Source organism: Ptiloglossa arizonensis, chromosome 9 (genome assembly GCF_051014685.1).
Source record: "Ptiloglossa arizonensis isolate GNS036 chromosome 9, iyPtiAriz1_principal, whole genome shotgun sequence".
NCBI lineage: Eukaryota > Metazoa > Arthropoda > Insecta > Hymenoptera > Colletidae > Ptiloglossa > Ptiloglossa arizonensis.
In genome coordinates, this window is record NC_135056.1 from 3624930 (window position 1) to 3647599 (window position 22670).

A 22670-nucleotide genomic window follows, 5' to 3' on the forward strand; every position below is an offset into this window, starting at 1 on the left:
TGTATGTACATATATAAATGCATATAGATGCATTCATTAACATTTTATTAGATTAAGAAGTAAATTCTGTATTAACTAATCATAGTATCATATTAAGCAAAATTTAACATAAATTTAAAATTATTATATTTATAAAATATATATATAGTTAAGTAGAAAACATATGTCTTTACACATATGTATATAATTTTATATATATTATTTAAGTTGATAGAAAGAACGTACATATATTGTAAGTAAGGTATAGTTGTTCCTATGATTAAATGCTATTTTGTATTTATTTCCATATTCATTGATATGTTAAGTAATTAAATTTGTTATCATTAGTTATAATTCAAATAATATTAACCTAGGTTATTGCAATAATTCAGAGCAAAATAGTGTAATTTAATAATTATCATAATTATCAAACTATTTATAACTCATGAAATTATATAATTCAATGATACCTATGTAAAAATGTGTACTATCACATCTTATTCTTAAGTTTTTGAAGAACAGTGGATTTATAGTTTATGAAGTGATTAAAAGTTACAAAGTTTCAAAATGTGTAATTCCTCAAAGGAGAATTATACAAATCCCCTTAATTATTTACTAGCAATTATCTGCTGTAGTACTTGAAAACATAATATTTTCTCGCTAAATACACATTCTGTAAATCTCAACAATGCACCTGCTGCTCAAAAAGTACACCTGTGGGGCAATTAAAATGCATTAAGGTATATTTAATACATATAATTCTGTATTAGGTCCATATGAAAATAAAAATTTTTAGTACGTTTGAATTATAACATATTCATAATACTTAAGATACGTAAATATTTATAACCATCATAATTAATATCATTTATTCTATATAAATTTTAGTAAAATATTTTCGTAAAATCTTGTCCTTCTTAAAAACATATTTGTACGATATCCACAGAATATGGAGAATTTCTATGTTCCATGTACACACGTTTGATTTGCTCATCTTCTTATCAACTAAAATAAAAAAAAATAATGCTGTAATTGTTTTATATATTATCACATACTAATAAATAATGGTTCATAGTAATTAATCTTACGTGTTAAAAAAGATTTTATAACATGTCTCACAATTGTCTTATTGCTACTTTTAATGATTCTAAATATATCTTGAACATTTTCTTGCACGTTAACAAATAATTCTTTTATTAACATATGAGCACGTTTTGCTTGCCGTAAACATGCTTCTTGTAATATTTTTATTATAGTAGTTTTAGAGTTAATTGTAGTGTCTAAAACAACGGTTGATAATTTCAAACTTGCCACATTATGTAATCGTTGTTTAAGAAGTCTAAACAAAATTTATAATTATAAATTTATAAAGCACAATATAGTATATGTAAATACATGTATGGAAAAATTACTTACTCTAGAGGAGTCATATTATTTTTTAAAGAAAATGACATTAAGTAACGCATATCTGTATTTAGATACTCAGGTTCTACCTCTAAAGTGTCACAATTGATTTTGTAACCAATATAATTAATATTATTTGTAGTTATATTTGTACGACAATAAATATTACTGTATGTTTTTAATTTTTTAAAATAACAATTATATTGTGGTATACCCACTTCTATTAATTGTAAAAATCTATTAAGTAAAGTATATAAATTAATAAATGTTAAACAACTTTTCTCAAATACACCAATGAAATAATAAATAGTCTCATATCCTACTGTTTTGCAAGAATTTCATTTTCGGTAGCATATAAAACATCATCCACATATCTTATAATTTCACCATAGTTCAAGAATGTTGCCATTTGTTTATGCATTATATAACTATAATATATGTCTGACAAAATAGGTGATAACATTGCACCTTGGACAATTCCTTTGCCTATAATATAAGTCTTTTCATGTATTTTTACCTGAAAATTAAAATATTAATACTTCAAACACAGCATGCTTTAAGTAATGTTTATTTATATTGATTGGAAATGTTACAAGGAATTAAATCTTATTTATGTTTATACTTTCTTTGTAACACTCTTTTAATTAATTCTGTACCCTCTGATAAAATATATATTTCCAAATTCTTTCTAGTAACCAACTTTTCTGTATCCATTGAGGGTTACTATAGTTTGTATGCGCATATAAACTGCTAGGTGGTAAAGGTAATTGTAAATGTGGACTAGAAAAATATTCTTCATAACATATAGTATTGTAATCTGCATTGTGTTTACTCTTAACTGCATAATGTCGAAGTACTAACATTTGAGGAAGCTTTTTACAAAGTAATTGTATAATATCATATAATTGACCTGAATACAAAATAGAAATTTTTGTAGCCATTAGTGTACATAAAAAATACTTATTAAATAAAGTCATACTCTGTATTATAGAACCAAATGCATCAGCTACATCACAAGATAAAAGGTAAAATTTGTCAGTTTTTGAATTATGTTTACGTTGAATAATTGATTTCCATTTTTCTTTAAAATTAGTTAATCCATATTCTGTGACATACAATTGTTTTAGAAACTTAAAGATTATATTTAATTTTTTTTTCTCATCTTCTTGATGCCTAATGGATAAGAAAATACAAACTAAAATTCCAATGAATTTTAATTGTTAATTAACTATTACTGCATAAAAATATCTTACTTACTCTGATATAAATAAAGGTCGTACACTACAATGTTTGAGGCGTAATTTATAAGTACCTATTGGTGGCTGCCATTCATTATATTCAATGTCAGGTTGCAAGAAATTTGAATTTATTTTCTTTTTTATAAACTTCTTCTGAATATTAAACCAAGTTAAACGTGTAATATATAATCTTTCGTTACTTGTTGCAGAAAGAGTTGTTACATGAAACTGTGTGCGTAATATTTTTAGAAGAAACTCAGTAAAAAACCATTTTACAAATTTTGCTACAACAAGCAATTGCATCTTTGTGCTTTGTATATTTGTTAACCATTTAATGCTAGAGATCTAAAATGCATGTATGGTTTTATATAAATTTATTTACTTCGTAATTGAATTATTTTCATTAAGTAGATATTGTACATACATCTAACTTTTCAATAAGTGGCAGCAAATTAAATGATTTAAAACGTGGTGTATTCAAGAGATGAAACATAGCTTTCTTAATTTTTTTATGATTTCTTAACTTTCCAAATATGTTTAATGGAATTACTTTAGCAAATATAAGATCGAAGAATGATTTTAATTGATTTATACTAATTTTATAATTGCATTTTAATATTTGATCAAGAGTTTGTTCTTGAATTAATTGTTTTAATACACTAGAGTAGTGGAATCTTTTATGTCGCTTCTGAAACTGTTCTAAAAGGGTGGAAATAGCCGGAATAGAATTTTCATAATCAGCAATAACAATATCCTTCATAGTCTTCTTTATAATGTATTCATATATTTCACTTCCTTTCTTGGCTGTGTTTAAAATAGAATTTTTTGAAATCGTATTACTTATACGAGTAGATAAAACTGAAGATGTATCATATAAATAAATTTGTAGATGTAAATTGATAACAAATAAATTGGAAGAAATATCTGTTTTCTCTTCACAAAACTTTTGTCTTTTTTTTTTGGTTAATCTTATAGTGCCTACATAATCCTGAAATAATAACTTTATAATTAAAATTTTTCAATACTTTTATAGTTGAACACATTTAAACATATTTGATCTTTTGATGCAATCCTAAAGTTGGTTGACACAAAGTTCTATTATTGAAACAAGGATAAAAATGGATAAATTTGATTTAAAATACCATGCTTATAACTACTTGTAATTTGAAATTGTAATAAATTTACTCATTAAATTTACAAATATAAACAAAGAAAATGTTAAATTTATAAACCTAGAGAATGTTCAAATATACAGCTTTATACAGCTTCTAAAATTCACTAAATGTATTTTTAAAAACTTAAATTAATAAATCACTTTTGTATGAAAATAACATGTGTTCTTAATGAAAATCAATTATAATTATATAGTTATGGTATAATTTACTTTTATTTAGAGAAAGTTCTTATTTAAGAATATATAAAAAATATTTCATAATAAATTCAATTTTATAAATACCTAATCCTACTTAGCTCAACCTTAATTTGATAGTTGGTACAATGATGAAGACATACTTTTATGTTATTAGGTCAATGTAAATATGAAAATATATAGTGTTATGTTCACATCAACCAACAATAGTTTTCAAACAGATATAATATTACATCAATAGCTATCAATATGTTAACAATGATAAAATATATTTTAACAATTATAGACGTTTTAAAATAATTTAAAATAATTATTGTACTTTGTCAGGGATGGATTTCTTCATTTTAAAAATTTGAAACCAATCTGTATTTCTATATTTGTTTCAGTTGAATACTTAATCTGACTTTGAATGTATCAAGGATATTTATACAGTCCTTTAGAATATGTTTATTGGATAGCATAAAATTGCCTCACTTATCTTCTTTTACTATTATTTTTCGAAGTGTAGAGTAGCTAATTTTGAAGGAGAAAAGAATTTAGTAAAGTGTATTAGTAAAGCAAGAGAAAGTAATTACAATACTGATAAACAAAATAAGATACAAACTTTTAAAAACTTGTACCAAAAACTTTTATTATACTTTGTGTGATACAATTATCCATTACTTATACTTATTCTTGAAATAAAAAATTGTAACATTTTGAAATATCAGTACAGTAATCTTTGATATTAAAGCGAAAAATCAGATCTACTGAATGTCTTAAATTCGAGGTTAGATCGAAAACTTGTTTTCGGAATTGATCGGACTGAAACAGACCGCTCAAATAAAAAAAATTTCCAGAAAGTGAAGGAAACTGGTGATGGGAGTAGAAATAATGGGTGTTGTATTGTATTGTATTGTTTGGGGACAAAACCTAGGATTAGGTTAGCTTAGAGGTGCGAGCAACACTTGGTTTATCATTTCCAACAATCGAAGTTCGAATTCGAGTATAGAGAGACCAGACTTCAAGAGCTGCAATACTGAACTGAAATAAAAAAAATGCTTGAAGACTATATTTAGTAAGTCTAAAACGTATTTAATAAATATACATTCCTTATGTCGTTTTTATATTTATGTAAAATAAAAATAAATGATTAAAAAAAGATAATCAATATACATATAATTTAAATATATTTATTGGCGGTAAAAATTTTTTTTAAGCGTCATATTAATTCATATATTATTTAAGAATTCTTTATAACTACAGGCAAAATTAATTTTAACTAAATATACTTTTACCCTTTCAACGTTTAGTTGGGGTTTTTCCATAATTCGCAACTTACTCACTCTAAAAGATAGTCTTATAGTAACAGTGCTATTGCAGGCAAGCTAGAACAAATATTACTATTTTCTTAATGACTGTAAGGACAAGGGATTCAAAAACTGCATACATAATCATTGTATTTTAAAAAAGGTTTTTTTGTGACTATTAAGTGTTTCTTTATTATGAATTTGTTCATTATTTCAATGGTTGTTTAAAACTTTGGACATGCGTTATATTAGAAATTATTTTATAAGTATGAATGTTAAGATTAGTGTTAGTAACACAGGTAAAATATATGTTTAATATTTATGCATGAGTTTAAGAGTTGAAGAAAGGAAAATTTATCAAGTAATCAATATTTGATTAACTAATACTAAAGGCAGCATGGGTCTATTATCTGTGACGAAGGTGAATAGAGAAAGATTTATTGAATCCTAGTTGGAGGGTGCCTCCTCTTAGGTAAATGAAAGAAATATCCTTTTATAGCCAAATATCTAATGTGCAAGAAGACATTAAAAATTGGCAAGAGTGCCGATTGTGAAAACACATTGTTTCTGCTACATATCAACCTAATTCAGTAAGCAATGATTTCTTGAATTTATTCAGTAATGATTAATAAATAGTGAATTAATACAAAATGAGTAATAAATATATTTAGTTAAAATTAATTTTGCTTGTAGTTATAAAGAATTCTTAAATAATATATGAATTAAATATGATATTTAAAAGACAATTTATATACCTGGTAAATATATTTAAAGTGTATGCATATTAATTATCCTTTTTTTAATCATTTATTTTTATTTTATATACATATAAAAACCATACAGGAAATGTACAGTTATTTAAAAAATTGAACGTACACCCAAGTTAGCAGTGATGATTGGCAGGAAAATAAACAAAAACAGATATTTTTTAAAATAAAAACAATACATACTTTATTTGGATATTTTAGTAGTTGATTTTTTAAAAAAATTTGTTTAAAAAATGAACTCTTTATCTATATTTAACACTAAACATGAAAATACTCTTATTTCATTGACACAAAATTGAACATACAGTTATTAAAAACTGAGTTTTATAAAACTTATTACATAGTTTTTCGATTTGGAATTTGTACAACCATATCTAAGTTATGTTAGTGTGTTGCTATGTTACGCTTGATCATTGTTTGTCATTGTTTATTAGTACAAGTTTACATTATGATTCCCAAAACATCAGAGCACAGATATTTCTGAATAAAAAGTTGCAGTAAAATTGTACTGTGAAGGCAAATTGTTAAAACAGATTGGTTAAATAATAGGAAGGACTCATTTTACAGTATAGAAAATTCTTGCTAATTATAAATGGAGTGGAACACTACATAATAAAGTAGGATGTGAGAGAAAAAAAATCATAAGTGAAACGGATGAGCAGTATATAGTGAGATAAATTAAAACTGATCCCAAAACCAGTACACTAAAATTAATAAAGGATGTCTTCAAAAATTAGGCAAACAATTTCTATGGAAACTATCTGCAGAGTTCTATGTGATAAAGGGTATCACAGTAGGGTAGAAAGGAAGAAAAATTTTCAAAGTGAACCAAGCTAAATATTTGGAATTTGTAAAACAATACATCAATTTCAATGAAGGTGTTTGTAATAGTACAACATTCTTAGATGAAGTCAAAATTAACTTATTTAATTTAGATGGTAGAATGATTGGCAAAAGCCAAATGAGGAGTTCAACAAGATAACACAATTCCAACAATCAAACACAGTAGAAATTTGACCATATTATGATAATGTATAGTAGTCAAAGGAGTTGATAGTATTGAATTTATCAAAACGAGACCATGGATAAGTTTAAATATTTTGACATTTTAAACAAAAATTTGAAGTCTTTTGCCAAAAAATTGCAAATACTGCCAGTATATTACTTTCAACAGGACAATGATCCAGAGTATAAGTCGTATGTTGTCAAGAAATGGTTATTCTACATCATACTAAAACGATTGAAACTTCCTCCACATTCACCGGATATTAATCCAATTGAGCACCTGCTGCAAGAATTAAAGTCAAAATTAAGTGATTGTAGATTTAGCAGTAAGTGAGATGCAAGAATTAAGATTGAAGAAATATAGAAAAATATTCCAAGTTTAATAACAAAAAAATTAATTTAGTCAATATCTAGACCTTTAAAGGCAGTTATAGATGTACGAGTTTATGCAACAAGATATTAAAATTATGTTAAAGTTTGTTATTTTTGTATAATCCAATATCTATATGCTTAATTTTGTGACAATGAAATAAGAGTATTTTTACGTTTAGTGTTAAATATAGATAAATAGTTCATTTCATTAAACATTTTTTAAAAGAATTAACTGTTAAAATATCCAAATAAAGTATATATTGTGTTTTTACTTTTGAAAATATCCGCTTTTGTTTATTTTCCCAGCAAGCATCATTGCCATTTTAGGTGTACGCGCAATTTTGTGAATAACTGTATATTCATTCAATATATTTCAAAGATTTACTAAATATAGCCTTCAAACATATTTTTTATGTATGCTGTACGAATATTTTAAACTTACCATCTCACTGTAATTGAATTCGAACTTTGAATATTAGAAAAGGCAAATCAAACGTTGTTCTCATCCCCAAGCTAACCTAACCCTAAGCTTTGTCCCGAACAATACAATATAATAGGACACCTGTTATTTCTACTCCTTTCGCCGAAATTTCTTCACTATTCACCTCGAAGGATTTTTTTAGTAACTTTGGTTAGAGTGAGCAAGGTACCTACATTACCTACGATCATAGTGACGACCAAGCATGACGATAAATTCAATGGAATATTGAATTTCTCTCATCATTACACTACACAAAAATTGTCTGTCCACGAGTTTGACCTTTTGGACAGTTTTAGCAAGTTGAGAAGAAAAGTGAATGTGGAACCACCATTTTTGTTTTTGAAAAATCTGATTCAATGTGTGGGTAGTCAGTTTGACTTCCTGACCGTCATTCAAGTTTGGGTCAGAACATTGCCCATGATTTGTATGACATAGAAAAGCATTATAATAAAGAAAACTGTAAAAAATTGTTGGTAATTATTTAGAAATTGGGTCTACCAATCGATTTCGATGAGTTTTGAATATGTTATAGAGAACAAAATTTGAAATAATTTTTTTTTATATGTGAAAGACGGTCGGTCTTAGTTTCCGAGATATTCGCAAGATACTTTTGTTAGTATTATATTGAATTTGGTTTATACATATGCAGTAGCAACAGTGTATGCAAGAGTGTTTGCCGGCCGTTTACCTATCGTTTTCATAAACATATCCCAACGGCTGGTAACAGTAGCAACAAACTTTGTATGGCGGGTGGAGCAAACGAAAAGTGGTGTTGGATGTGTAGTATCACACTTGCTTCAGTCAAGCGACTCTCTGCTCAGCAATGAGAGAAAAACTAGCTACTTACTACTTTAATCTAATGCATAACTATCAAAGCAGTATTAGTTTTTACAAATTATGTTAAAGTAGGGCTAATTTTTCTCTCATCGCTTGGACCAGTTTGAAGTTAATTGTGCAAATGATTTTATGGAAAGAGTAGATTTGCGATTGTCCCTGGATTAGTATACTAATGCATACTCTGCTATGAACGCGCGTGTAAATTACAATTGACCTAGTTGTACTGACAGAGTTTTACAAATATCTTAAAAACTAAAGTCATTCATCATATACGCGTAAAGGAAAATGCTGTTCCAAATCTTTTCCTCTATAATACGAGTTATATACTATTATTCGTATATCCGAATAATCATCGAAATTGGTAGGTAGGCCAAACTTGTAAATAATTACTAAAAATTGTTATATTTTTCTTCGTAAAAGTTACAATACTTTTTCACATTATACAAATCGTGGGCAATGTTCTGTTTCAAAATGTAAACGACGGTCAGATAATCAAGCTGCCTAACCATACATCGGACTTTAGATCTTTCAAGAACGAGAAAAAACTTACGTTTGCCTTCTTTCTCAACTCGCCAAAGTTGCCCTAAGTGCTAAGCTTACAGACAGACGGTTTTTGCATTAGTGTATAGTAGTGGAAGAAATTTCACGATTCTCTGTCTAGTCCATGATGTCGATTTAGTCACTGTGGACTAAATGTGCGTGTCCTTTTATAAGGGGACAAATTAATGCTTACAGGGGTACACTCCACGTCATGTCTACAAATAAAAAAATTATAAAATTAACGGTAATTTATATTAATTCTTCCAAAATATTTCGTCTTTATTTTTCATTTTAAAATCATCTCTCACACATATAATTTTTCATATTATTTACTCATTCTTTTTTATTTTTTTACATTAGGTAAGAGAAACTATAAAGTACATTGTATTATTAAAATGAAGAACTTAACCATCATAAAGTGCTCATAAACTGTTTGTTCGAGGAAAAAGTGTGTGAAACAGAAGCTCTATGGTACAGGAGAGACATACAAAATAATAATTAGATTTTTCCTATGTTGCTTTCTTTTATCATAAAATAAAAGTCACCTTGAGTTTTATAAATAAATGTACAACATTTGACCCTACAATTCGTAAGAGTATTTCTAAATAATGCTGTGTAAAAAAACGATTGTGGTTAAAAAATCAGTAATTAACGAGTTATTTTTCAATAGAAGTTAATAAGGATAAAATTTCTGAGGGTGAAAAATTCATGCAAAACTATTCATAACTAGATGCACTCAAAGCTATTATTGCTATGTAAATTAATATTTTTAAAAGTAAATGTAGCAAACTACTGTTGTAAAACATTTGTTCGTGGAAGAATATCATGTCCAAGACAAATCATTATATCATATAGTTACTCTCGCTCGTATTCGTACACTGTACGAGCACCTAGTATAAATTAAGTATTTATACCTATTATTTATATCTAGTATTTCTTATTTATTCTTATCAAATATTCATTATTATGTTAGGTTATTTTTATTTACAAACTGATTTCACATTTCATTTATTAAAATTACAAAAAACACAAAAAAATGTACAGTTAATATACGGACCATAAAATACATTCTATTTTTTTTGTTATATCGGTGATTTCCCTTATATTTTACAAAGAACAAAAGGCAATTTGTAGCTGTTATTTTGCTTAAAAGTAAACAGTTTGTCACATTGTTAAATAAAATGGGTCGGAAAGGAACAGAAATCCCAGTTGAGCTGCGAAAATTAATTATTAGTCATTACCAAAATGGAAAAAGTATACAAAAAATTAGTAATATTAATAGAAGCCGATCTACGGTTACTTAACAGGAAGTTGCTAAGTGATCGTGATGAATGAAGAGTTTTGAGAGAAGTAAAAAGAACCGTAAAATTAGTGCTCCGTAAATTGCATCCAAACTTGAAAATGAAACAAGAAAGAGAGTTAATAATGAAACAGTTAGTCGTGTTATAAGAAGATATGAATCTAATGGAAACGTAGCTCGCAAGAAACTTTAGGTTAGTGAAGCAACGTGAAAAAAGCGTTTGCAATTTGCAAAAGAGCATGTTAAATAGACGTATGAAGATTGGAAAAAGATAATTTTCACCGATGAGAGTAAGTTTAGCGTCTTTCAGTTAGATAGTAGACAAATTGTGTGGCGTAAGCCAAATACAAGTTTTGAAAGTTCAAATCTTCAGTTTACGGTGAAATACGGGGGTCGTCACGTTAGTGTGAGAGTGTTTTTTGAAATTGGGGTGGGCAATCTTGTGTTTATTGATGGTGTTATAGACACCGATAATAATCTCTGAAACACAAGGCATATGCGACTCGACAATGTCTTTTCTGTAACTGTCCTAAGGTAATGGAAACTCCTCCACGGAGCCCGGATATAAATCCAATCGAAAATTTATGGGCAGAATTAAAAGCCAGGGTGTAGAATGTGACATAAGAAATGTAAACTAACTTAAAAAAAAGTTACTGATCGAATGAAATAATGTTACTAGCGACATAACAGAAAAATTAGTTAAATCCATGCCTAATCGATTGATAGAAGTAATAAGATAGAATGGTCATTAAACAAAGTATTATATTAATTCATTGAATTTATTAATACAAACGTGCTTAATTTTGCATGTACGAATATGACTCAGAGACCGCCTTTATAACTAGTTATAAAGGTACATTGTTTCCGTTTTTTTATGTTTTTAATAAAAGAAGAGTAAAACTATTATATTTTGTAGGTAAAGGTAGCGTATTGTATTATTTAATAGACATAAATAAAAATGATTAATAAGAAATACGATTTTTTTTTATATAGTAAATATATTAGATGTCGGTATAGTGTACGAATACGAGTAGGAGTAACTGTATATTTCAAAACCTTAATAAAATATTAGAGAAATTGACAGCTTCAACATAGAAGACAAATGACAATGTTGTTGCTGGTATTTACAATCCACATATCAACATATGGCAAATATTTAAAGATTAAATTACATTCTATACATTTCTCATCGGTCACTGATCACTTGGTTACAAATACATTTCAACACCGACTCTGTTACGACTTAGGCCAGTACTGTCCAAACTGGCACCGGAGCCAGAAGAGCTCCTCCCCTTGTGCTTCTATTGATCGAAACATTCAACTATCTTGCTACTCTCAGCCGACCACCTGTCGTTACCTCTCATTCGCTGCTCGAGCTCGCGTGGTGCTATTATTTTCTAAGTTATTCCTGTCTCTTACGACTGATGATAGTGATGGGAGATTAAACGGCGTGAGGGGCTCTTCTCGTGGGCAGCACTAGCTTAGACAGTTACACAGGAGTGTATGGGCTTTTTCTTATGTCTATATAAATGTTAATTCAAACTTTTGAACCTTGCTACTGTATATATTTTGGTTTTCTGTTATTCTAGAGTAATAAAACAACGGTAAGCGTGTTAATTTAAAAAGTATGCATTATTAATCAATAGAACCCAGCTTCTTCAGATTAACTACTAATAGTGACTTTAAATGGTTAATGCAATTTAATAGACAATTGCATAATTAGATTGTATTTTATTGACAGGTCACTAATAGATACAAATATTCTATCTATCTTTCTAGAAAAAATTATTATAGTGTATGTTCCTTTTGATACCGTATCATTTTCGTTTATAACATTTTTTCATACGATAAACAATAAGTTTTACAAGTTTCTAAGTAATATAAGGTGGTCGAGTTAGTTGCCTCGTTCTGTATGACTATACACATACATGCGCGTACGCGCCACCCTATTTTATCATATTTATTAACTCTAGCTTTATATATATTATTTCAAGTTTTTCACATATATAACCAAAGTTTTTTTTATTTATCAACTTATTAAAACGATTTTTTATAGAATACGATGATATATTACACTGCATTATGACAAGTGTAATTTTCTTTTACTACTAGTCTTACAAATTAAAATTAATTGTTCATATTAATCTTTCTTGCCTTAAATACTTTTTTTTTATTCTTTCATTATTTAATCAATTCATCAAAATTTGTGTACTAAAAAGAACTTATACAAAGGATCAAATATTTTACAAAAAAGCGTGTTTTTATGAGACTTGAAATTGCATCATATTATTACAAAGCCACTGTTGTCACTAGACTATCTCCTTATTTGAAAGGAGTGTGAAATTAAAAGTAGTCATTAGATCAGTATGCAAAACATGATATTTATTGTTAGATATTTCATACCATATAGAGTCTCTATGCAAATAATCAAATGTAAAACTAATACTTTCCAGTTTTCTACTTACCTGTGAAGTTGCATTGAAATAAATATGTAACACTCCATATTCCTTTTTAATATTGTTAACATACTGTAATAGTTATACTTATCAGATAAAAATAACAGATATAACATTTTTATCTTTGAACATCTTCATTCAAACACTGAAGTAGCATCTATACATTTCATATATGGATGTGAAAATAGAAATAATGAAAAAGTTTTGCATTATTATGTAAAACTTTTGTTTGCCAATAGTTTCTTCAAAGTAACATGGTTCATTCAAAGTCATATTTGCAGTAATGTATAGATTTTGTACAGAGTGAAAATTTTTTCCTTTATCACTGTTAGAGATGAAGCTAAGTTTGTTACAAGTAAAAAGATAATTATGTTTGATATAATGTTATGATTTAAGCAAATCAATAAGGCAAATTACTGTAGTAGCTGCTTATATACATATAACATATAAAATTGATCAAAAACAAGTTCTTTACCCATATTACATGTAGCAAGTTTAAATTCCCTAATTTTCTTGTCATATATCTTGAATACTTACATTACACAAATTTCTTGGAGAGAGGGTTTTGACTGTACTATTAAAAAAGATTTCATTATAAATGTTAATACATGCTCAAATGTTTTCCATACATAATGGAGCTCCAAAACATTTCAGTCACACTAATTGAAATTATCTTAACAAAAATAACTTTGGATTGACAACAAAGAACGAATATAGCCCACACATTTGTATATTAAATTTCAATAATTTATACTTCATTTAGGGATACCTCAAATAGACTGTTCATGCTGTTAATGTATTGAATTTTACCAATTGTATTAAAGAGAACAAACACACAATGCAAAATATTCCAGAACTTTTTGAACATGTTTAATCCTCAATAAGTTGATTTTCTCTCCTTGTTCAAAGATATACCTAAAAAAGAAAACATTTGCAGATCTATGTTTGTATGACATTTCTCATCAATTCGATTAATACAATGTGTTGATAATGTTCAATCAACAATTTTTGAAACACTTTGTGTATTCAAATTACGATTGATTTTTGTTGCCAATACTTTTTATTGAAATTGTATTTTATAAAAATACCTTCTTATTATGCTTATATTTTAATATGATCTGTAACAAAAAGTGCATAAAGTCAATAACAAAATTTGATTAACCCTTAATTACTAATGCTACAAAATACCCTGTTTATTTAGTTGATACATACATTTTTAAAAGATTAACAAATAATACAAAACTTACAAAATGTTCTCTATAAATTAATTAATTACATTAATCAATTTACAATATGCATAACTAGCAATTAAGGGTTATAAAATAAATTAATTATTGATATAAGAATAAAAATATTTTTAATAGTTTTGTAAAAATATGCATTTGAATGAATAAAATGACCTGCAAATATAAAAGTTATGGAAAAACGTTAATAGATTTGTCGCTCATTTATCAGAATATATAATGTATGTACATATGTACGTACTTAACTTTCATAAAATAATAAATTTTGAAACGTCAAATGTTTTTCTATCAAAAACGTTCAGCTAAGTTGATAGACTTTTTTATAATACACAGTATACTATATAAAATCGATGTATACTCAATTCAACGAGACGAGTCAGTAAAGAAAAACAAACGTTGCTGGAATTCATGTGATAGAAAAAGACAAATTGTGAGTTCGGTCTTGCTTGCTATGCGTCGATCACGTGTATTTGTTTACATCTGCTGACCCGTCTCGTTTGATCAAGTACATATAGTGTTCTCGATTCATATACAAATGTAGTAAACGAGAAATGTATGTGTATTTAAATAAATACATGCGTCATCCTGAACATAGGTGCGTATCCAATTATAGATACACATAGTATGTGTGGTCAACGTGTTAAGCAATACCTGCAATATTATATCATAATTTTAAAACTTGTAAGAGCTAGATTATCATGCGATAATTAATTAATTGATTATAAGTACTACATAAATAGTAAAGCAAATGTAATTTTTATTTTAACTATTTAAGTGTCAAAGGCAATCGCATCGAATCCGTTCAGAAAGTATCAAGCAACACAATTTTGCTCGTATTGTTAGATGTCGAAAAGCATCAACAAAAGCTATCGCACTTTGTTCTTTTGCTTCACTATTTGACGCTTTACATAGTTTTGAGAATAACTCTTGTGAGACGGTTGCACAATTTAGTTTATTAAAAGCAAAAACCATCATGTATTTAGCGCTCAAATGGTTCATATGAAAATTTTGAAATGATAAATTCTATATATTTAAAGATTTCTTTTTGCTACATAACTTATTAAATTTTTTTTATAGAAGTAATGTAAAAGTTTTGTATTAGTTTCTACTACTATTTGTAATTTTTTAAATTTATTGAACTTTTTAAAGACGATATAACAAAAGTTTTAGCGTCTTTAATATAACACCTAACATTACACAAAGATGGAGTAACTTTATTTATTTATTTATTTATTAAAAAAATTCTCAGATGTGCTTTATCTAAAAAAAAATAGATAAAACATTTGTTATATTAAAATAAGATATTAAATATTTTTCTATAAATTTCTTTAAAAATTGTTAATTTTATTATCACGTTGTAACCTAAAAATGTTTCTATTTTATACATGGTAGTATATTTAATTAAATATTACTATCCAGTTTGTTCTTATTTCATAAATGGATCATGAGGAAGCAAGTTATGCAATTATGCAACTTGCATATTATGCAAGTCATCTAAAACTAAAATTTAAAATATTATTGTATCTAGTGATACGAAAAAAATATCTTACAATTGAAATACTTAATTTAAAGGAATAAACATAATATGAAGATTAGTTTCTTCTTTAGATCACAATTTTTGACATTTCAAAATTACTTAAGTTTCTGTTTGATAGAACCTATATTTTTAATGCAGTTAGAAAAAACATAATGAGTTGCTTCAGTTGTACTATACATTGTACGATTTTATTATAAAATTTAGAAACAAAAATGGTTACAGTTGTGTACGAGCCAGAGAACGAAAACTTGCAGTTTGGTTAAATGTTACAACACAGAAAATTGCACAACTTTAATCTTTTAGTTCACGTAGTACGGTGATAAAAGTCCTAACAATATTTTATTATTTTAGATGCACAATTATTATTTTTAAAAAATACGTTCACTGTAGTAAATTTTTTCTAGATATTAATATTTTGCCAATTACTCTCTGTATTATAAATTTCGATGAAAATAGTGACAAAATTATGAATATATTATTTCTGTAGGTAAAGAGAGTTCAATTTCGCGAAAAATGATGTTGTCCTTGGTTCTTATAGATTGTCTCGTAAAGAACGATTAAGTCATCTTTTAGACTTGCAGATCGTTTCTTGAACTATAATCGTCCTTTTTAGTGAAATAGTTAAATATGTTTTAACTATTTAAATAAAATATTTTTATTTAAATTTTCCAATAAAATTCTGCAATGTATTTTATATATGTATTATATAAATATATATATATAAAATACATATATGTATGTATGTATGAGTATATATATATATATATATATATTAAAACTTAACGACATCAACCATATATACATATATAAATAAATATATATAAATATATATTTATATATATATATTATATATATAAATATATATTTATTTATATATGTATATATGGTTGATCTCATCTCATTATAACTTTTCCATTTGTGTAAAGAAATTAAGTGATCTTTATATCTCAAAAATTGTAACTTTAAGAAAGAACTATCCCTATTGTATTATTTGCCCCTTTTTATTGAATATTTTTCTTCGGAATCTTTTTTGTTCATCAAAGACGGAAAAGATATTTTAAAGCTGATTTTTGGATGAGTCACTTTATAAATGAATCGTAAATTTGTCAGTAGTTAACATATCATTTTTAAGTTACTCATTCTTTCAATAATTTAACTGTTAGTATTTTATTTTAAATATGTTTTGCATTTATTTTATTAATTTATGTAGTAAAATAAGGAAAAATGTTGAAATACAGAACAATATTTCTGTATTTACTTTTCCATCTGGCATATTACATGATATATTTTTACATGCTAATTAAACCTAATAGTTTGAATTAACAGAAAATAATTTGTTCTTTGTTCCCCAAAATATTTTATAGATAGTTATTGTAAATTTTCTTACTCTTCAATTTTTTAATCAATGAACTGACGATGTTGAAATATCATAGTAAAGGAAATATTATGTTATAGTTTTTAATTATGTAGTCACATAAATCGATTTAGTTATTTGTGTAAAAATGATTATTATACAGAACAAGATATTACGCGTAAAGATCATGATCACAATTGGTAATATGGCGCGATACCATAAATAGTTCTTATTATACTACTATGTATTGCTACATAAAGCATTTATTTAACAAATGTTATGTAGAAATGATTTTGCATTTCTAATGATATGACGTTACTATATCTGTGCAAAGGACATTTGCATATCTTATTTGCATGCATCCACGTTTTGTTATCTATTATATGATGCTTATATTCAAATTGTATTTAAAATGCATATTATAATAAATGATAGAAATTTAATCTATAAATGAAACAAAGCAATGCATTCACATTCTTTTCTCAATTTTGTTGTAAGAATAGATATAACTTTTTCGATATATTGATATATTTGATTATATAATTCTACAGCATTGTAAATTGTGCTTTACACAAATAATTTTAGAATTTTCCACGGAAACTTCCACGGCTACGGTAGGATCTTCCTCCCGAATGTTTTCCTCTATACACGTGTGGTTTTATCAAAGGGCTTGATCTACCTCTTAACAATTTTCCTCTTCCATGCCAATCTGTTCCTCTTTGGAATGTATGCTCCAGTTCTATTTCTTCTGCAGAATCTTCTAACATCATTGGACTTTCACCACGGCTATGATCACTTCTACTTTCATGGAAATCATCACGTTCGTTGAGGTTGTGTCTGTAGTTGGGCGAGTATCTCTCACGAACATAATGATCTCGTAAAGATCCTTTGTGGCTGGAAAAGTTATCTCTATTTCTTATTGGTGAACCTAATTTTAAATTTCTCGAATTATGATCTAAAGAAGATACAGTATCTACACGATGTTCACGATCGTCGGTTCGTCTAGGAGGAGATACTGTTCTATTCCAAGTTCTTTTTTGAGAAGAATTACTTAAACTCCACCTCAAATCATCAGCTTCTCGAAATTTAGGAGTATAATCAAAAGTTTCACGCATATTCCAATCTAGACGATCCATAATGGGCCTTTTTTCTTCTTTAGTAACATGCTGTAAATCTTGAGGATAAACTTGTACTTCAAAATCTACCATGGTAACACATGCTTGAACAAATTTCGTATTTGTTTCTACTTCATCAGTTTGGCATATTTTTTGATGCATTTGTACATTTTGTTTTATTGGTGTAAGATGCTGTCCTTCTTCCTCTTCCCAATATATCTTGATTTTGCTTTTTTGTAAAAGTATAGAATTTGATGTATATACTTCTTTTTCATTTTGTACATTTTCCTTCTTTGGATCATAAAAAAATCGTCCTTTCATCTTTAAACGGGGATCTTCAGTAGGTAGTTCGCGTAGAGCATGTTCACAGTGGCGTAATATTTCGGGTTTGAATCCTATTACGAAGAAAATATATAAATTTACGTAGATTTGATATCACAATATTCATATACATAATTTTTAAAACATACTTGTACTAATTTGAAATGAGATAATTATTAAGAATACGTGTTTAACATTATTTCCTTATGATATAATGTATTATTGAAAATAATCTTAAGTGTTTAAACAGTTAAAACGTTCTTACCTGGATATAAGACTGGTAGATTAGCTAAATCTAAAAACAATATATAATAAAATTAAAAACAGATTGCAATATATAAACGTGAATTTTAGAAATAACTAAGGAAAAAATGCTTTCCTCACACCTTTTGCAGAAACAGATGCTTCCAAGAGACTGGATAAACTCGTCTTTTCAAACTGCTGTAAGATTAATTCATAAAATAAATATTAATTTTTTCACATAAAAATAAAACACTTATCTGCAGACTTTATGAATAAAGCACATAAAATCATTGTTCATTAATTGTGAAAATATTTTTTGTTTTGATAATGTAGAGTAAAGTATGTAAGTATATGTAAAGAAAAAAGAACTTTGTTACAATGTATAATACAATTACTTTTGTATCAGAGATGACTGGTGGTTCTGGAGTCTTTAATCGTTCTTCTTGCGAAGCGTGATATCCATTATAGGAACCTCTAAAACGTTCTCTGTAGTTTTGAGATGCTTTATCCTTAGATTTATTTGTAAACTCAAAATTTTGAATTGGTGACTGCCGAGAAGAAGAAACACCATGCGATGAACTGTATGCTGTTTGTGCATGTTCCATAGATCCTGTAGTAGGTTCAGGTTGTGGCGAAGAAATTGGCGCTGGTAAAAGTGGTGGTCGATGTGCAGGTTGGATTGAACTAGTATTTGGTTGATTGTACATTACTGGACCAGACACGTATTCAGCTTGAGGTAATGGATGCAACGGTACGGAATCAAAATTCATTGCTTGAGATGAATTCTCAAAATTCATAAATGGTGGTGGTCCACCACCAGTTGTTACACCTGATGGCATTGGTGGTGGTAATCCAGACTGGTGTATGTAAGGTGGTATTGGCATTGGTGGTCTAGATTCTGCTTCTTGTTGATATACAACACTATTCATCAATGGCGATATCCCATCCATTGGTGGAGGAGGTGCATATCCAGTATTTATATGCGATGTCACTATAGCTTCATTTCTTAATTGTCTTGTAAGTTCATTAATGAAAGGTGATCGTTTTCTTGTGCGACGTTCTATTGACCTACTCCGAGTTCGACTTCGACGTCGAGGGCTATAACGTCTATTAATTGGGGAACGGCTGGCTTTTCTTCTAATACGTTCCATACTGCGACTTCGTTGTCGATCCCGTGATCGACTTCTTCGGCTTAACAATTTAAAATTCGAGTTAAAATACTCTACTACATAAAACTAAAAATTGATTACATCATTTAATTAATATATGAAGTTCACATCATATTTAGATTTAATGAAGGCATGTTTTACAAGAAAAATTTATAAGATAAACACTATTTTTCTCTCTTTATAATAAAATTAACAAAGAATATAATATACGCTTAAAAATTTTATCCCCTCACCGTTCATGTATATTTGTACGTCTTCTATGTCGTTCAGCACTCCATCTTCTATCTGTACTTGTTCTTCGTTCCCAACTAAGTCGTCTAATTGGACTTCTTCGTCTTTCTGGACTGAATCCAAAGGGACTTCTACGGATACAATTAAATCTTGGGCTTCTTCTTTTTTCCTGACTAAATCTTAATGGACTTCGATGTCTTTCAATACTCATTTTGAAAGGACTTCTGCAACGTTCTGGACTTAATATTAATGGAGATTTTCGTCGAGAGTTTAAAGAATTTAATCTAATTCTATCTGGAGTTCTACGCCGTAGTGAATTTCCTCCTTGACGTTCTAGACTTCTACGTCGTTCTCGACTTCTACGGATATGCATCTGTGCTTGTTCTAAATTTTGTTTCTCTGCAATGCTTTGAATGGCTTCAGCCTCTGTACCTGGAGGTACAACATTATCAGAATCCAATAAATGTTTAATAGCTTTTTCTTTTTCTGCTAAAAGTTTACTTTCATTATCTCTTTTTGTACGTATTTTATCCTTCTCTATGTCTTTTGTGCTTTTAGAAGGATCACGACGTATTTCTTCGTGTTTTTTCTCTTCTTTCTTTGGTCTTTCACGATTGTAAGATCCTTTGTGGTCACGACGGTGTCTGTCCCTATAAGTAGGCTTGCGATCATTCTTTCCTATACATCACTAATTATTTAAGGCAAAGAATGTAAATACTCTTAAATATATTCAATAAAATATAATACTGATCAAAGTTATAATATACAAATAACATAAACTAATTCTAATTTATAAAATCCTGATATTATTATAATAACATTATATAACAAGTTCATTTCTATGATGTTAATAATATGAAAATTATTCTACATTATTAATGCTACCTAGAAGGACGCTTTTGTTCTTGCTCCTTGACATGAGAAGTTTTCAATTCAACTTCACGGCTTTTTTCTTCATCACCTTCCCAGGCATCAACAACATCCAAACCTTCCATAAAATCTTCATCGTCAAGAAATTCTTGAAGCTCTTCATCTGGTATGTCCTTTAAACCTTCGATTGCACGCTGTACATCTTCATTTGTACTTTTCAATGCAGATTCTTTTTTATCAACACTTTGTTTTTGACAGACCTGATCTCTCGATTCATTTTGCACATTATTCTTGACACTTGAATCTTTCATTTTTTTGGGTGTATCACTCATTTTTCTGAAAGATTAACTAAACTGCTGAATTAATTAAAGAACTGTCATTAAATTTGACATTTTATGCTTATTATAAAACAATAATTTTATATTAAGTATTTTAAAAAATAATTTTTTACTCAGAATAAATTTAAATTGATTTAAAATTTATCAATGAATATTGTTGTATTAATATAATAACTTGGAATTTTGAAATTGATATAAATGGTTACAAAAAAGCATTTTAATTAAACATACTGTCCAGTAGTAATATATTAAAGCAAATTAAATTTATATAGAACTCACACTATTGAGTACACTTGATTTCTTGTTTTCAGTTACATACTTAATAAAATTATAAGTATTTTTTAATACATTGAATGTCAAATAATAAACGCACCTCTTAACCTTTCGATGAAATATACAAAATTGATATTAACATTCTTATTACGTAAGTCGTACAATCTTTATTTAGAATCGAAGTTATTAAAAAAATTGCGTTTCTTCATTTCGTAAATGATACTTATAATACTTTCTCTTTAAAAATTGAAATTAGTTGTTTGCCAAGTAGACTGCTCTAATGGATAACGTACGCGCTTATTGTTAACAATACTTAGTATAATTAAGTAAACAACATATGACATCAATAATAGTTGCGATGAGTATCGATGATAATATAAATAAATAACAACTAACTTGATTCTTTTTAAATTCTATTATGTAGAAATATTTGAATCCGAGAACTCCGGAACTCGAAAAGTCAACATGTACTACTCCGCCATATTAGTTACTATAGATTTGAGGTATAGTGTAAAACAAGGGCATGCTCAAATGTATGCACATTGGTACCTACATACATACATGAACCAATAAAAAAAACCAATTCAAGATTATGTATTTTGGATGAAAAATCTTTAAATTAATCTTGTTATTGTTTTAAATTGTAATTAAATTATTTTTAAATTAACAAAGAATAATAATTTAAATAGTTGCATTACGTTTGTTAATATTATGCCTTATGTTTTACGAAAGTTAGCAGAGTATCTAATTTAAATATCATATGTATTTAATAAGTAATTTAAATGATTTACTACTTCTATCTACACGATTAAAATATTTCACTTTGAGCTGTTATTATCTTTATAATTTTGAATGTACTATTTAATCTGTAATTGGATTTCTACTGATTCATAAAATTTCTAATTATAATATTAGTAAAATTAACAGTAATAATATTC

The 22670-nt window shown here is 27.5% G+C and overlaps 2 protein-coding genes and 1 long non-coding RNA gene across 7 annotated transcripts; all 3 read right to left on the reverse strand.

Moving 5' to 3' along the window:
- Positions 1-482: 482 nt before the first annotated feature.
- On the reverse strand, positions 483-8060 carry Tert (telomerase reverse transcriptase). The gene is made up of 11 exons (XM_076319869.1): positions 7212-8060; positions 4595-5013; positions 4310-4503; positions 3046-3609; positions 2641-2966; positions 2363-2556; positions 2040-2293; positions 1707-1900; positions 1396-1620; positions 1068-1318; positions 483-984 (listed from the first exon to the last, which is right to left on the reverse strand). Exons 3-11 carry the CDS (start codon positions 4331-4333, stop codon positions 848-850), a joined length of 2169 nt encoding a protein of 722 aa, XP_076175984.1. The 5' UTR covers positions 4334-4503; positions 4595-5013; positions 7212-8060; the 3' UTR covers positions 483-847.
- Positions 2727-15387, reverse strand: LOC143151083 (uncharacterized). Its single transcript, XR_012993227.1, has 5 exons — positions 14523-15387; positions 13575-14155; positions 13047-13109; positions 8083-9496; positions 2727-2774 (listed from the first exon to the last, which is right to left on the reverse strand). It is a non-coding gene; the product is annotated as an uncharacterized LOC143151083 (long non-coding RNA).
- Positions 15388-17678: 2291 nt separating this feature from the next.
- LOC143151081 (uncharacterized) lies at positions 17679-22200 on the reverse strand. Of its 5 annotated transcripts, none has more exons than XM_076319868.1 (7): positions 22129-22200; positions 21137-21457; positions 20254-20901; positions 19247-20042; positions 18995-19049; positions 18874-18903; positions 17679-18682 (listed from the first exon to the last, which is right to left on the reverse strand). In XM_076319868.1, exons 2-7 carry the CDS (start codon positions 21451-21453, stop codon positions 17754-17756), a joined length of 2775 nt encoding a protein of 924 aa, XP_076175983.1. In that variant the 5' UTR covers positions 21454-21457; positions 22129-22200; the 3' UTR covers positions 17679-17753. The 5 variants fall into 5 exon arrangements, with proteins under 5 accessions (XP_076175983.1, XP_076175980.1, XP_076175982.1 ...); XM_076319865.1 differs by having other exon boundaries at positions 21137-21474; positions 22129-22197; XM_076319867.1 differs by having other exon boundaries at positions 21833-22196.
- Between the last annotated feature and the right edge of the window lie 470 nt (positions 22201-22670).

Excerpts from the sequence above, each read along its gene's own strand:
- Tert (XM_076319869.1), bottom strand. The coding sequence starts at position 4,333 with ATGAAGAAATCCATCCCTGACAAA. Across the intron at positions 2,967-3,045 it reads CACTTATTGAAAAGTTAGAT|ATCTCTAGCATTAAATGGTT; the intron begins GTATGTACAATA and ends CATGCATTTTAG. Across the intron at positions 1,901-2,039 it reads AATATATATTTTATCAGAGG|GTAAAAATACATGAAAAGAC; the intron begins GTACAGAATTAA and ends TTTAATTTTCAG.
- LOC143151081 (XM_076319868.1), bottom strand. The coding sequence starts at position 21,453 with ATGAGTGATACACCCAAAAAAATGAAAGATTCAAGTGTCAAGAATAAT. Across the intron at positions 19,050-19,246 it reads CAGTCATCTCTGATACAAAA|CAGTTTGAAAAGACGAGTTT; the intron begins GTAATTGTATTA and ends TTAATCTTACAG. Across the intron at positions 18,683-18,873 it reads TCTACCAGTCTTATATCCAG|GATTCAAACCCGAAATATTA; the intron begins GTAAGAACGTTT and ends TCTTCGTAATAG.